Genomic DNA, 17343 nt, shown 5'->3' on the forward strand with positions numbered 1-17343 from the left:
GTGGTGCAGAGAGCACAGATCTCCCTGCAGCTAAATGAAAGGCCTTGCCCTAGAATCTGCAATCTTCTTTTTATCACTATATTATTTACTAGGGAGGAAACTACACTTCATCTCTGGATTTAAGGGCTATGTTATTATAAACATAGTTAAAAAAGAAGGCGTAATCCTTGTAAAAGAAATCGCTACCGCTGAGAATGTGCTGCCAAAAAAACAAAAAATATGTACTTTGTTTAAGCCTTTGTAAGCTGGCTGGTGCCACTTCAGAGCTGAAGACAGCACAATTATTTCAGGAGACATACAGCGAGTTCTACTTCTACCTTATCTAGCTCCTACAACTCGCCAGAGGAGAGAACGTCACTGCGAACAGTAACTGGACAAGCTTATTACATGTGAATGGTTAACACATTAATTCAGATCAAATAATTTCAGGGACGAGGACAATCAATATTAAAAAGGTAGGTTATTTTTTTCCGGGTAAAATGAAGTTTGTTTAACATGAAATCCATCATGCCCATTCTTTGTTTCCTGTTGGCTTCTCTGACATACGTTAAATTTAGGCTCTGTTCGCTTTAGCATCATGGCCCCCAATGAAGGCTCTTAAGAATAATGTGAACAAACCCTTAAAGGTGTTTTCCAGTATTAGAAAAAAGGGCCTGTTGTATTGCAATCTGGTATAAATCTGTGTCTCAATTGAATAGGGATGAGCTGCAATATCAAGACACAGCCTACAGACATACAGTTGTGTTCAAAATAATAGCAGTGTGTTTAAAAAAGTGAATAAAACTCAAAATCCTTCTAATAGCTTTTATTTCCATACACACAAATGCATTGGGAACGCTACACATTCTATTCCAAATCAAAACCTAAAGAAATATATGAAATTTGCGTTGTTCCTCTAAAAATTTTAAGAAAAGTGAATATTAGACTGTTCAAAAAAATAGCAGTGTTTGTATTCTTCTTTACAAACTCAAACATTCACTATATAAACTAAAAAATGTTTAAAGATTTTGCTTTCCTTTGAATCACTTAACTAATATTTAGTTGTATAACCACTGTTTCTGAGAACTGCTGTACATCTGTGTTGCATGGAGTCAACCAACTTCTGGCACCTGTGAACAGGTATTCCTCCAGCCCAGGATGATTGGACTACATTCCACAGTTGTTCTCTATTTCTTGGTTTTGCCTCAGAAACTGCATTTTTGATGTCACCCCACAAGTTTTCTATTTGATTAAGATCCGTGGATTGGGCTGGCCACTCCATAAGGTCAATCTTGTTGGTCTGGAACCAAGATGTTGCATGCTTACTGGCGTGTTTGGGGTCGTTGTCTTGTTGGAACACCCATTTCAAGGGCATTTCCTCTTCAGCATAAGGCAGCATGACCTCCTCAAGTATTCTGATGTATTCAAACTGATCCATGATCCATTGTATGCGATCAATAGGCCCAACACCGTAGTATGAGAAACATCCCCATATCATGATGCTTGCGCCACCATGCTTCGCTGTCTTCACAGTGTACTGTGGCTTGAATTCAGTGTTTGGGGGTCGTCTGACAAACTGTCTCCGGCCACTAGACCCAAAAAGAACAATCTTACTTTCATCAGTCCACAAAATGTCTGTTTAGGCCAGTCAATGTGCTCTTTGGAAAATTGTAACTTCTTCAGCACGTCTTTTTTTCAACAGTGGGACTTTGTGGGGGCTTCTTGCAGATAGCTTGGCTTCACATAGGGGTCTTCTAATTGTAACAGTACTCACAGGTAACTTTAGACCTTCTTTGATCTTCCTGGAGCTGATTGTTGGCTGAGTCCTTGCCATTTTGGCTATTCTTCTATCCATTCGAATGATAGTTTTTCGCTTTCTTCCACGTCTTTCAGGTTTTGGTTGCCATTTTAAAGCATTTGCGATCATTTTAGCTGAGCAGCCTATCATTTTCTGAACTTCTCTATATGTTTCCCCCTCTCCAATCAAGGTACGCTGTTCTTCTGAACAATGTCTGGAACGACCCATTTCCCTCAGAATTTCATGCACTGTAACCAGCATGTACATTTTCTGCCTTCCTTCCTTAAATCAGGGCAATAATTCCCACCTGTTTTTTAAAGAATGAATGACCTCACTCATTGAACTCCACACTGCTATTATTTTGAACATGCCCCTTACAATTAGTGATTCAATTACACAGAATCAGCAGCATACATGGCATGACTGTTGGATTTCTATTACTCTACTATATCTGTTAGTAAATTATTTGCCATGTAGAAATATAATTTCTACCAAAAACAGTGATTTATTAGAAAACCCTCTTTAACACAAATTAGTGTGTACAGCCAATTTAAATATAAAAATAATACATGCAAATATGAATAAAAGTATAGAATTGCAGCTATATGGTCGATATTCTACTGAACGTCTTATAGCTCTTCTTTAGCATGAGTAATAGCTCAGAAATGGCACAGAAGGCATTGTTATTAGATACAGGATTTGTTTTATACAGTCATCATATGAACAATTGCACTAAACACTTGCCAATTAGGCAAGCCAAAAAGCATGTTTGGCTTTTGAGCTATTTTTATTCTTTTTAGAATATCAATGAAAACAGTGAAAGGAATGAAACAAATAAGAGGTCAACTCACAAAGTCTCCAGACTGTGGAGCCCGTCAAAGCATTTCTTTCCCAGGGAGTCGATCCTATTGTTATGGAGATGTCTGCAGGGGAACATTAAAAGCACAGTCAGGATAGCATGCTGCGCACAGTGAACCTATGCAAACGTCTTCAATGGAAGCTTCTAAAGAAGCGTGTTTTCAACCATGCACTTATTGTATACAAGTCAAGCACTGCGAAAGAATTTATTGGAGGGCATGCTCCTGAGGCTTTCACTTTCTTCCTTCAAAAAGATTGGCAGCTGTTGTAGAGTAAAAGAATAAGTTGAAGTGAAGATGTGCTGGATTGCTTTTTCCATGTACCTCCTCATTTTAACATACAAATACATAAAACACAATCAGAATAATAAAATACTATTCAATCCATTGGTCTTTCTATGAGACCAACTCGTGAAGAGTTGGGCAGTCTCAAGTGGTGCAATTCACAAGTGAATAAACTTTGATGGAAAAGTATGTCAGACACATTACTATGTCGGCTAGTTTTCCTGTAATATAATATTTATCATAAACCCATAAAATTGGGTCTGTTTTTAAAATTCTGCTTACATTATTAGAAACTTATTACACTGGTGTAAAAAAAAAACAACCTTCAATAACTTCTTTAGACCTACGGAAGAACTGCTTTAACTCAATGTTAATAAGCAGAGTGTTCTTATGTGTCTCTTGAGGCTCCTGCAACTAAAAAAAAACCAATGTAATGTCTGCCTGCGGCACATTTTATTTGGGGAAGTATTTCCGCCAAAGAGAAATGGAAATTCCTTCTGGCATACAATTTCCTGAAAGGTGTATTAAAATGCAGCAGTTTAATGTGCAAACCTACAAGTTTCAAACAAGATAGCTCATTGTTGTACATATGGGCCATACTTCACTGTTTAATTTGTTGAAAAATGTATGTTTTTTAAATGCCTGTTTTCCATAGACAGGGAGAAGGGATTTAGAAATATTCATAAGAATAGACCCAATGACCCAGTTAAAGGGATTTTCTCGGAGATGAATATTGAATACCTTATGCTTAGAATAGGTCATCAACATTGATTGGTGAGGGTCCAGCTCCCAAGACCCCCATTATTCAGCTGTTGGAAGGGGCCGTGGTGCTTTTTTTGGGTTGTGACGTCAGATGCATTGGTGACATGGTCTTTATGCAGCTCAGTCTCAAACAAGTGAATGTGACTGAGCTGCAATACCAAGCACATCTGCTATACAATGCTAGGTGCTGTGCTGAGTATATTACTGTATGAATAGGAGGCACACCTTGTCACAGTTCCATCAAACAGCTGATTGAGGGGAGGGGTGGACTGACCATAGACTCTACAGTGACATTTCCTGGTGGGACGATGCCCACGGAGCCATCTGAAGCCTCCTAATGGCTGCTGGCCAGGTATATAATGCTCATGCTCTTAGCATTAATTATCGCTAGGAGCATCCGGTACTTATCTACATGGATGGGGACTGCTGGTGCCCTTTTGAATTCAACTGTATCTCTATCCTCAGGACAGTGATATGGTAAAGTACTGCAGAGGGGGTGAGGTGATCTGTTATTTACTTTGACGGGACAGTCAATATGAATACCTAAATCCTGTAGCTCCAACATTCAGATTCATTCAGACTAAAAATAAATCGTAGACCTCTAAATCCTCCTAGGATTGCCTCTGCTAGTGATCTCATAGTGATAATATGTGCCCCACAATCAAATATACATATAGATAAACTCACAGGACCACAAGACTGGAGAGGTTCTTAAATGCATGATCTGGTATGTCGTGAATCTTGTTTAAGGCCAGTGTCATGGCCTGAAGAGCTGATAAACTTTCCAGTGCCCTCACTGGAATTTCATTCAGAGAATTATCATCCAACCACAAGTGCCGAAGTGAATTCAGACCATTAAAGCAGTATGGTGGCACATAGCTGATATGGTTGGCATCCAATCGCCTAGAAGGAGAGAAGAGCAGACATTTTGGTATTTCAGATTTGCTATCATTTAGGTTACTGATTCATTTGACATTAGTAATAACTTTAGGCTGTAGTCACAGTAGAGCTACTGATCCAATGCAAGCCATGATATTGGTAGTGAATTATGACTTATTGCACAAATGCAGAAAAGCACACGTATAATGAATTGGTCAATGTGTTTGATGGATATTGTCGCCAACTTTTACTCAGTGTGTCTGTCTGTCCTCACAGAACAAAAACCGAATGTCTTACAGGCAGTTAATAAAACTACACAGATCAAAACCAAACACCTTGTCAATGTTATAACTCAGGTTATTGCACAAATACCAAAGCACAGCTTAACAAAGAGGTCTTTCTCATAAGGTGCTTTCCTCTTATGGATGACACCAATGAGCTGTTAATACTTTAAGACAGTTCGTTGTAAGCACCCCTGTGTTTTGGCACTATTTTTATGGGAAGGGAACCTGTCAGCAGTTCCATGCTGCTTGAACCACGGCACCATTATATACCAACAGGCTACGTTTTACTCTGAAACTCTGTGTCTTTTCAGAGAAGGATCCAGGGTTAGAGAGAAGTGTTTTCTCTAAGGCCACCTGCAGACGTTGCGGAATACAGATGTGGAAAACCCGCAGCGTAGTACAGTACCAGCAAAGTGTATGAGAGTACACCAATCTCATGTACACTTTGCAGATTTTTTTCAGTGCGGAAATTGACCTGCATTGCAGTTTTCAAATATAATAGCAATTCGATTATGTTTGCGGTTTTAGCTGCGGATTTCCCCCTTTTCAATAGAAGGATGAGATCTGAAGCAAAACGGTATCAAATCCACACAAAAAAAAAACCTGTTTGACATTGGTGCAGATATGCTGCAGAAATGCAGATAAATCTGCATGGAAACTCGTGGGGATCTTATGTGCGTTCACCCGTACCCATGTGCAGGTAGCCTAAAAGCCACAATTTTCAGAGTAAAACAGCTGTCTCCAATGAAGGAGCCTGACAGTAATGCATGCTGCCAGTGGTTAGGCAGCATGAAACTGCTGAAAGGTTCCCTTTAAGAGAGGTACCACTCTTTCACAACACAGAAGTCAGAAAGCGTCAATTTCAGACATTTTTCGGACCTACTATTCAATTTTACATGCAGCAATTTGTTGTCGCCATATATGTCTTTCTTTCACAAAGCACAGCACTAGTGACTTCTGACCTGAACTCTGGACCTTTCAAATAAAAGTAGCTAATTAGTCAATGATTGTCTCCCTGAGCAGGCTGTATTAGAGATGGATGCTGTATATGAGAAACACATTGTGGGGTCATTCATAAATATGTTCTTGTTTTCGGACATCTGTCTAGTGTCCAAAATGGAACATGTCCTTTCTGTAGATTTACTTTATAGCATTTTTTTCTGATACTTTTAGAGTGGGACTGTGTAACTTTGAGGGTATGTCCATATGTTCAGGTTTCTTAATGCAGTTTTTAAAGCCAAAACCAGGAGTGAATGCAAAAAAGAGAAGCAGTATACAGTGCATACGGAAAGTCTTCGCAGACTAACTTTTTTCACATTTTGTTACGTTGTGGCCTTCTGATAAAATACCCATACCCATACCCAATAATGCCAAAGTGAAAACAGAATGTTAAAAATCTTTGCTTATTTATTCGAAAGGAAAAACTAAAAAAAGGAAATTGATATAAGTATTCAGACTCTTAATCGAGTCTTAAACTTTGTCGAAGCACTATTGGCAGAGATTATCGCCTCGTCTTCTTGGTATGATGCCACAAGGTTTGCACACCTGCACCTGGTGATACTATGCCATTACTCTCTGCAGATTCTCTCAAGGTTTGTAAGGTTGGATTGGTACTGTCGGTAAACAGCCATTTTCAGGTCTCTCCAGAGATGTTCGATTGGGTTCAAGTCAGGGCTTTGGCTGCACCACTCAAGGATAGCTATTATTGGATTGCCAAATAGAAAAATGCTTAACTGAAAATGTCTTCCCATGGATAAATTAAGAAATTAATGAAATGGACTTAAAGGATATCAGTGGAGGTGTGATGAACTTGAAAGCACTCTCCAATGCAGAGCCCCGGTTTAAAGGGGCAGGTCTGACAGTAGTGAGTGGTGTCTTTCCTAATCCCTCTAACCGAGCAAACTCAACACCTTTTTTGGGGACGCCTTTTTATTTATTTATTTTTATTAGGGGACAGTACTCAAGGGATATGCTGCCCATGTATTATTCTTGAGACCCCAGAAGCATTGCTGACTGAAATACTGCCCTCTCCTTCCTGAACGCCAAAATTCAATCAATTTTTTTATAATTTTTTCCTGAAATCCCAAGAAGGTCCCCCCATGACCTGCTGTTCTATGGATGGCAAAGGCATGATATAGTGACACATTTGGGTTAGGTATATAGCAATTTTATTTGTACCACACCTTAGATTTTCTTAAGGCACTGTAGGGCTGTAGTACCTGGTCTGAAAGATCCACTCCACCCATGAAATGGTTGTAATCCTGGATACACACAGGCTTGGTGTTCTGCTCTGTGGTTCCTCGGAGTGGCACTGGGGTGGACTGAATTGCACGGATGGTGGTTAACACAAGAACATCCCGTTTGTCCTTTCTATCTTGCTTCAAGTCACGGTAACCACGCCCCCTTCCCTGCCCCTTCGCTGTGACTGACAGCGCTTATGCACGACAGTTCGGCTGGCTTTGCCGAACTGCCGGCTGTCAGTCACAGCAAAGGGGTAGGGAACGGGGGCATGTTTACCGTGACTTGAAGCAAGGAGGCCGCTGCCTCCGTGACTTCAAGCCTGACTAGAGAAGCGCGTCGGCAGGGGATTAAAGAACGTTTTTACAGCTTTTGCTTCATCTGCCTGCAGGAAGAAAATGAGCGTTACAAACATGCTGCTGGCTACTCTAAGGTACTGCTGCCGGCTTGGGATGTTTGTTGGAGGTGACAGGTTACCTTTAAAGAGTCTGTCATAACTGGGGTCGCTTGGGGGGTGGGCATTCTTTATTATGGCTGAAGCGTAGAAATCTTTGAATAGCTTCGAAACGGGTTCGGGGCATGGCAAGACAGTGGAGAGGGGTGTGATAAAGAATATCTTTGTTCCAATACGAACGTATTATTTTTTTTTTAAAATAATGCCCATGCTTACTTGGGAGTGTGTGACAGGTGTCTTGATGGATGGACAGACTGGAGTGACAGATGTTTTAACAGACAGACAGGCTGGAGTGACAGGTGTCTTTACAGACAGGCTGGAGTGACAGGTGTCTTGACAGACGGACAGGCTAGAGGGACAGGTGTCTTGACGGACATGCTGGAGTGACAGGTGTCTTGACGGAAGGACAGACTCAAGTTACAGGTGTCTTGACGAACAGGCTGGAGTGATAGGTGTCTTGACGGACGGACAGGCTGGTGTGACAGGTGTCTTGACGGATGGATAGACTAGAGGGACAGGTGTCTTGACGGACATGCTGGAGTGACAGGGGTCTTGACAGACAGACTCAAGTGACAGGTGTCTTGATGGACAGGCTAGAGTGACAGGTGTCTTGACGGATGGACAGGCTGGAGTGACAGGTGTCGACGGACGGACAGGATGGAGTGACAGGTGTCTTGATGGATGGACAGGTTGGAGCGACAGGTGTCTTGACGGACGGACAGGTTGGAGTGACAGGTGTCTTGACAAACGGACAGGTTGGAGTGACAGGTGTCTAGATGGACGGACAGGCTGGAGTGACAGGTGTCTTGACGGACGACAGACTAAAGTGACAGGTGTCTTGACGGACAGGCTGGAGTGACAGGTGTCTTGACATACAGACAGGTTGGAGTGATAGGGTGTCTTGATGGACGGACAGGCTGGAGTGACAGGTGTCTTGAAGGATGGACAGACTCGAGTGACAGGTGTCTTGATGGATAGGCTGGAGTGACAGGTGTCTTGACAGATGGACAGGCTAAAGTAACAGGTGTCTTGATGGACGGACAGGATGGAGTGACAGGTGTCTTGACAGACGGACAGGTTGGAGTGACAGGTGTCTTGATGGACAGACAGGCTGGAGTGACAGGTGTCTTGACGGACAGGCTGAAATGACAGGTGTCTTGACAGACGGACAGACTCGAGTGACAGGTGACTTGACGGACAGGCTGGAGTGACAGGTGTCTTGATGGGCAGGCTGGAGTGACAGGTGTCTTGATGGACGGACAGTCTGGAGTGACAGGTGTCTTGACGGACGGACAGGCTGGAGTGACAGGTGTCTTGACGGACGGACAGGCTGGAGTGACAGGTGTCTTGACGGACGGACAGGCGGGAGTGACAGGTGTCTTGACAGACGGACAGGCTGGAGTGACAGGTGTCTTGACGGATGGACAGGCTGAAATGACAGGTGTCTTGACGGACGGACAGACTCGAGTGACAGGTGACTTGACGGACAGGCTGGAGTGACAGGTGTCTTGACGGATGGACATGCTGGAGTGACAGGTGTCTTGACGGGCAGGCTGGAGTGACAGGTGTCTTGATGGACAGACAGTCTGGAGTGACAGGTGTCTTGACGGACGGACAGGCTGGAGTGACAGGTGTCTAGACGAGGTGATGAGGACAGGACTGGACAGGACTTAGCTGTCACTGACTGGGGCAAATGAGGCACAGAAGAGTGGCAAATCGGCACTGCAGGGGTTAATTATGTGTGAGGCAGGGGATGAGGCACAGAACTGATGATGACAGATGACGGCTGATGACAGATTAGGCACCGAACTGATGTGTGTTACTGATTGGGGCACAGAAGAGTGGCGTTTGTGGTGAATGGATTCTGAAAAAGCTCCTTCTCTGATTGCTTCCCTGACAGGAATTGGGACGATCAGAGAAAGAGAGGACACACAGTACACAAAGTCTCTGTACTTTGCGTCATTCAGCTTTCCTTTAACACTGACCAGTCTCCCGATCCCAGCTGCTGAAAAACACCCCACAACATGATGCTGCCAAGACCACGCTTCACAGTAGGAATGGTGTTGGGCAATGGCCAGTTTCCTCCAAACATGACACTTAGAATAGAATTGATGCCAAAAAGTTATTGTTTTCATCAGATCAGTGAATCTTGTTTCTCACAGTCTGACAGTCCGTTAGGTGCTTTTTTGCAAACTTTCATGTGTCCTTTACTGAGGTGAGGCTTCTTTCTGGCCACTCTGTCATAAAGCCCAGATTGATCGAATGCTGCAGTTTTTCCTTTTTAATAAATTTGCTAAGATTTCTAAAATTCTGTTTTAATTTAAGGGAGACTGAGTGTAGGTTGATGGGAGAAAACTTGATTTTTTTTTTTATTTTAGCACAGGGCTACAACATAACAAAATGGTCTGAAGAGTTTCCGAATGCACTGTACGTCTGCTTTTATGATTCAATACTGCATCAAGAAAGAGTTAAATGTGGCCATACACTCAATGTCCTCTAGGATAGAAATGTGTCACAGCAGGTACATCAACTATCAGTTGATGTATGGGGGGAAAGTAAAAATCAATGCACATAGAGGAATGTGTGCATAAGGATGTAAGTTTAGTTTGACACAATGATTTCTTAAGTTTTAGTATTTATTTATTTATTATTATTTTAATTATATTTTAATTAATGATGCTAATCTGCCTCAATCTGCATTCCAGATAATTAGAAAATTACTGTATATTATGATCTGGAGATTGTGCTCTGTCCAGCTGCCAGAATATAGTTTTTGTATGTATGCATACATAGTGTTTATACATGAAGTAAAGATTTATTCCCAAAGAAACCCGTTCTAAACTGCACTCAGGTTTCGCCTCAACTACATGGTACCAGGGATGACTAATGATAAATAGTCTCTTGATCTCCCATTTGAAGGTCCTGATGTCCTCTCCTACTTTTCATTAGTCAGATAAGGGTGGAGTCATGCTCTAATCCTGGGATAGCCATTAGGCTGCCTCAAGAATTGTCAAGGCTGGGGGGTTACCTGAGCCCTTAGATACTACTCAGAAGTAAGTTAGGCAGATGAGACTAGCCACAGTTTTATAAACTGGTTGTTTTTTTCCCATTAGTTTTTTCTTCCTTTTTAGTTCTGCTGTCAGGCTGTGATGCTCCTTCTGTCCTGCCTCCCCGGTAGTCTGTATATCGGCTCTATTAGTCTTGCCTGCGTAACCTACTTTTGAGTAGTATCTAAGGGCTCAGGTAACCCCTAGCCGCAACAATTCCTGCGGCGCCCCCCAAAAGGCCATCGCAGAATTAGTCCCGATGGAAGGCCCCTGTAGCCTATATTCATTATTAAAACTGTAAGCTCCCTCCTTTTCACTGAGCCTTTCCTTAGCATCGTGTTCCCTCCCGGGGAGACAGGGTGGTGGATGATCTCTCAGCACTTTTATAATGGTACCCCTAGTTATTCATGACTCGTGTGTTGGTTGCGCATACTGCGTGGATCCTCAGGACCTGGAACACATTCTATACTTGTTACCACATTAAACGGATTGTCCGCTTTATTTACGGTATATTGATGACCTATCTTCAGGATAGTATAAAATAAAAATTGAAGAGCAGCACCCACGGACCTCACCGACCACAACTGAATGCACCAGCCCAACCACCGTTGCAGATCCTCAGCGGCCCACAGATCAACAATCAAAACAAGGTCACGGCAGCATCTCCGGTTCAACCTTGAGAAAGGCTACTATGTAGCCGAAACGTTGCTGCTGGTGTGTACACATTCTTTTCAGTACAAGTAATAAAGATGGAACCGGAGATGCTGCCGTGACCGTGTTTTGATTGCTATCCTCAGGATAGGTAATCAATATCAGATTGGCATGGGTCCGACTCACGGCAACCCCACCTGTTTGAAAAGAAGGCTGCTTTCTCTTCATTGTTTACCTGCTTGCTGTTGCAACTGCAGAGGCGAGCAGTATAATTACACCTAAGCTGTCCCCTTCACTTCAATGGAATATTTCCTGCACTTGAATAGGAAGGAGCCATTCCATTGAAGTGAATGGGATGGCTTAGGTGTAATTACACCTGCTCACCGCTGCGGTTGCGACAGCAAGCAGGTAAACAATAAAGAGAAGGCAGCACTCATATAAGCGCGGCCTTCTCTTGAAACAGCTGACCGGTTGTCGGACCCCCACAGATCTACAGTACAGACCAAAAGTTTGGACACACCTTCTCATTCAAAGAGTTTCCTTTATTTTCATGACTATGAAAATTGTAGATTCACACTGAAGGCATCAAAACTACGAATTAACACATGTGGAATTATATACATAACAAAAAAGTGTGAAACAACTGAAAATATGTCATATTCTAGGTTCTTCAAAGTAGCCACCTTTTGCTTTGATTACTGCTTTGCACACTCTTGGCATTCTCTTGTTGAGCTTCAAGAGGTAGTCACCTGAAATGGTTTTCACTTCACAGGTGTGCCCTTTCAGGTTTAATAAGTGGGATTTCTTGCCTTATAAATGGGGTTGGGACCATCAGTTGCCTTGTGGAGAAGTCAGGTGGATACACAGCTCATAGTCCTACTGAATAGACTGTTAGAATTTGTATTGTGGCAAGAAAAAAGCAGCTAAGTAAAGAAAAACGAGTGGCCATCATTACTTTAAGAAATGAAGGTCAGTCAGTCCGAAAAATTGGGAAAACGTTGAAAGTGTCCCCAAGTGCCGTCACAAAAACCATCAAGCGCTACAAAGAAACTGGCTAACATGCGGACCGCCCCAGGAAAGGAAGACCAAGAGTCACCTCTGCTGCGGAGGATAAGTTCATCCGAGTAACCAGCCTCAGAAATCGCAGGTTAACAGCAGCTCAGATCAGAGACCAGGTCAATGCCACACAGAGTTCTAGCAGCAGACACATCTCTAGAACAACTGTTAAGAGGAGACTGTGTGAATCAGGCCTTCATGGTAGAATATCTGCTAGGAAACCACTGCTAAGGACAGGCAACAAGCAGAAGAGACTTGTTTGGGCTAAAGAACACAAGGAATGGACATTAGACCAGTGGAAATCTGTGCTTTGGTCTGATGAGTCCAAATTTGAGATCTTTGGTTTCAACCACCATGTCTTTGTGCGACGCAGAAAAGGTGAACGGATGGACTCTACATGCCTGGTTCCCACCGTGAAGCATGGAGGAGGAGGTGTGATGGTGTGGGGGTGCTTTGCTGGTGACACTGTTGGGGATTTATTCAAAATTGAAGGCATACTGAACCAGCATGGCTACCACAGCATCTTGCAGCGGCATGCTATTCCATCCGGTTTGCTTTTAGTTGGACCATCATTTATTTTTCAACAGGACAATGACCCCAAACACACCTCCAGGCTGTGTAAGGGCTATTTGACCATGAAGGAGAGTGATGGGGTGCTGCGCCAGATGACCTGGCCTCCACAGTCACCGGACCTGAACCCAATCGAGATGGTTTGGGGTGAGCTGGACCGCAGCGTGAAGGCAAAAGGGCCAACAAGTGCTAAGCATCTCTGGGAACTCCTTCAAGACTGTTGGAAGACCATTTCAGGTGACTACCTCTTGAAGCTCATCAAGTGAATGCCAAGAGTGTGCAAAGCAGTAATCAAAGCAAAAGGTGGCTACTTTGAAGAACCTAGAATATGACATATTTTCAGTTGTTTCACACTTTTTTGTTATGTATATAATTCCACATGTGTTAATTCGTAGTTTTGATGCCTTCAGTGTGAATCTACAATTTCCATAGTCATGAAAATAAAGAAAACTCTTTGAATGAGAAGGTGTGTCCAAACTTTTGGTCTGTACTGCATATTGATGACCTATCCAGAGGATAGGTCATCTATATAAATAAAGCAGACAACCTTGATACCCTTAGTATTTATTGCTCTTTGTATTTCTTTTTTTGATATCCTTGTAATTGATTCTATTTTGCACAGTGCTACAGTCCAGATGTATTTTTGTAAAATGTATTCAATAAGGTCAATAAAAACAGTTCTAAGAAAAGATTATAGATTAATGCCAAACATGGTGCATTAACAAACTGCTATATGAAAGTAATTTAAATACCAGTAACCAATAGGTATACTTCCAGGAAAGTGCATAAACATATGTAGACGACACCAATTGCCTCAGCTCTCCTCTAATGCCTTACCACTCCAAAACATACAAGGTCTTTACAATGGTTAAACTCTAGGTGTCAAAATTCTGACAAATGTTTGCAATGAAAATGTAGATTATAAATCCAAACAAGTCAAACTTCTATCAACAAATGGACAAAGCTGAAATGTTTACACGCTTCATCCAGACGTACCTTGAAGGCAAGAATTGTTTTATTTCACGGGCTGGAACACTACATGATGTTGGAGTGTTCAGCTATGTATGGACACCAGAAATGAACACACATATTAGTGAAGCGCCTATTCTAAAGTGACAAGAACGTGCTCAGAAGTTCTCCGACTCATAAGTCATAAGAAATACTTCAAATCATAGGATGTCAGCCAACCAAATGTGATCCAGACCTTAAAAATCCTAGAATATGTTTTTTGTTTTCAGTTACCAGAACTTTTTATGGGCACTAATCCATGCTACAAATAAGCAAAACTAAAAATCTTTTTATGGAAAATGCACTAGCAAAAGAAGCCAAGGTTAGACACATACTATGATGACAGTCAAAAATAGACATATTCAGTATATTAACACAGGATATGTTCACTCTGCTGTTTGAGGTCCCATTCAAAGCCTCTGTCGGCAGTTCCACATACACAGCACAGCATTCAGCATGATAAATCCTGCACAACGGCATGGCTGCTGTTATAAAACATAACACAGAAGCTGGGAAGAACATATGAACAGCGCCTAACTGTTCATTAGTCTCTTATTATTGGAGCAATCACTTGAAAACATTGTATAAATGTACAGTATAAATGTAAGGATTTTCCTCTCTATAATAAAAGCATCTGTCTAGCAACTTGTTCTAGCAATTTCTAATAAAATTGCATTTTTTTTTCCTCTTTCTCCCTCACAGTTATTCAATGCACTATATATAACCCAAAATGGCTCCTAACCTACAACTAATCCCGCAAAATAAAAATAAAAATTTAGGAGAATTTTTTTTAAGTTATGACTAGGGATGAGCGAATCGACTTCGGATTAAACATCTGAAGTCGATTTGCATAATACTTTTTTTGAAAACTGTACAGAGCGAGCGCTCCATACAGTATTAGAATGTATTGCCTCCTATGAGCCGAGGTTATTACTTCTCGAAGTCTCGTGAGGCTTCGTATAATAGCTTCATAAATTAATTTCTAATGCAAAAAAACTTTTCCCAAAGTCTGGTTCGGTTCCAAGTGGTAAAGTAATATTCAGCTTATATACAGCCAATACATTGTAATACTGTATAGAGCGCTCGCACAAAATAAAGTGACATTTTTTAGAGGCTTTTTCCAATTTTAATGTGACTTAGGAAAAGGGGTTTTCCATTCTACCTTATGGCATATGCAAGCAATAAAGCATAAATGTATTAAAGATGCAGGTCCCACCTCTGGAACCGACACCTACAGTACAGACCAAAAGTTTGGACACACCTTCTCATTCAAAGAGTTTTCTTTATTTTCATGACTATGAAAATTGTAGATTCACACTGAAGGCATCAAAACTACGAATTAACACATGTGGAATTATATACATAACAAAAAAGTGTGAAACAACTGAAAATATGTCATATTCTAGGTTCTTCAAAGTAGCCACCTTTTGCTTTGATTACTGCTTTGCACACTCTTGGCATTCTCTTGATGAGCTTCAAGAGGTAGTCACCTGAAATGGTCTTCCAAAAGTCTTGAAGGAGTTCCCAGAGATGTTTAGCACTTGTTGGCCCTTTTGCTTTCACTCTGCGGTCCAGCTCACCCCAAACCATCTCGATTGGGTTCAGGTCCGGTGACTGTGGAGGCCAGGTCATCTGGCGCAGCACCCCATCACTCTCCTTTATTGTCAAATAGCCCTTACACAGCCTGGAGGTGTGTTTGGGGTCATTGTCCTGTTGAAAAATAAATGATGGTCCAACTAAACGCAAACCGGATGGAATAGCATGCCGCTGCAAGATGCTGTGGTAGCCATGCCACGGTGGGAACTAGGCATGTAGAGTCCATTCGTTCACCTTTTCTGCATCGCACAAAGACACGGTGGTTGGAAACAAAGATCTCAAATTTGGACTCATCAGACCAAAGCACAGATTTCCACTGGTCTAATGTCCATTCCTTGTGTTCTTTAGCCCAAACAAGTCTCTTCTGCTTGTTGCCTATCCTTAGCAGTGGTTTCCTAGCAGATATTCTACCATGAAGGCCTGATTCACACAGTCTCCTCTTAACAGTTGTTCTAGCGATGTGTCTGCTGCTAGAACTCTGTGTGGCATTGACCTGGTCTCTGATCTGAGCTGCTGTTAACCTGCGATTTCTGAGGCTGGTTACTCGGATAAACTTATCCTCCTGGGGCGGTCCGCATGTGAGCCAGTTTCTGTAGCGCTTGATGGTTTTTGTGACTGCACTTGGGGACAATTTTTCGGACTGACTGACCTTCATTTCTCAAAGTAATGATGGCCACTCGTTTTTCTTTACTTAGCTGCTTTTTTCTTGCCATAATACAAATTCTAACAGTCTATTCAGTAGGACTATCAGCTGTGTATCCACCTGACTTCTCCACAACGCAACTGATGGTCCCAACCCCATTTATAAGGCAAGAAATCCCACTTATTAAACCTGACAGGGCACACCTGTGAAGTGAAAACCATTTCAGGTGACTACCTCTTGAAGCTCATCAAGAGAATGCCAAGAGTGTGCAAAGCAGTAATCAAAGCAAAAGGTGGCTACTTTGAAGAACCTAGAATATGACATACTTTCAGTTGTTTCACACTTTTTTGTTATGTATATAATTCCACATGTGTTAATTCATAGTTTTGATGCCTTCAGTGTGAATCTACAATTTGCATAGTCATGAAAATAAAGAAAACTCTTTGAATGAGAAGGTGTGCCCAAACTTTTGGTCTGTACTGTATATCCAGAACAGGGGTCTAACATGCGATAAGACCTTTAATCTTTTATAAATTCTAATAATCCATCTTCTCTGAAACAAACATCAGATTGACTTTGCATTTCTCAATGTTAGGCTTCATGCACACCGTTGTGGATCTGTGGTTTGCAGACTGCAAAATATATACGGTCTTGTGCATGATATTTTGAGCAACCTATTCTACAAAACTGCTGAATGTACAGCAGGGAATTAGCTCACACTGCTCTCCTGGTACATGCAGTAATGTATGTGAAAATGTCCAACTGAAATGTGTATTCGGCTACCAGCAAATGTTTCGCCCCCAGATACAATGTAGCAGTCTTCCTCTTCTCTGAATAGTTAGGAGTTCAGTTCCTCTCAGGAATTTTTTCATAAAAGCCAAATACAAGTCATTTTCTTTCTGAACAAAGGACAAGATAGCAGTTGTGATAGTGAGTTAACTACCGTTTACCATTTACCATTTCTCAGCTGCTCCTGCCTTTAAACAGGGGTTACCTGATCTTTGCGAATTCTGCTACACAATGGACACAAAACATTACCTACTTCAAATGCAGATTCTAACAAAAGCCTTAAAGCTCTTAACCCCATCCACTGTCCTCCTAATTGATTAACTTGTTCCAGAAATTGCATTCCTTGTTCAAGTCCAAAACCAAGAGGCACCTGGTGAGCAGCATGAAACAGGAAACTAAAAATGGCCCACCAGCTTGAATGAACAAAGCAATCTAGGTTTCAACCAA

General features: G+C 41.8%; 1 protein-coding gene across 2 annotated transcripts in view; it reads right to left on the reverse strand.

Moving 5' to 3' along the window:
• Positions 1–17343, reverse strand: part of LGR5 (leucine rich repeat containing G protein-coupled receptor 5) — a 161908-nt gene that overhangs the window by 33223 nt on the left and 111342 nt on the right. For both annotated transcript variants that reach the window (XM_044277146.1, XM_044277145.1), the window contains exons 5-6: positions 4369–4584; positions 2629–2700 (exon numbers count right to left, since the gene is read on the reverse strand). In XM_044277146.1, coding sequence (XP_044133081.1) covers positions 2629–2700; positions 4369–4584 — 288 coding nt within the window. The remainder of the gene's footprint in view (positions 1–2628; positions 2701–4368; positions 4585–17343) is intronic.

Source organism: Bufo gargarizans, chromosome 2 (assembly GCF_014858855.1).
Source record: "Bufo gargarizans isolate SCDJY-AF-19 chromosome 2, ASM1485885v1, whole genome shotgun sequence".
Lineage (NCBI taxonomy): Eukaryota > Metazoa > Chordata > Amphibia > Anura > Bufonidae > Bufo > Bufo gargarizans.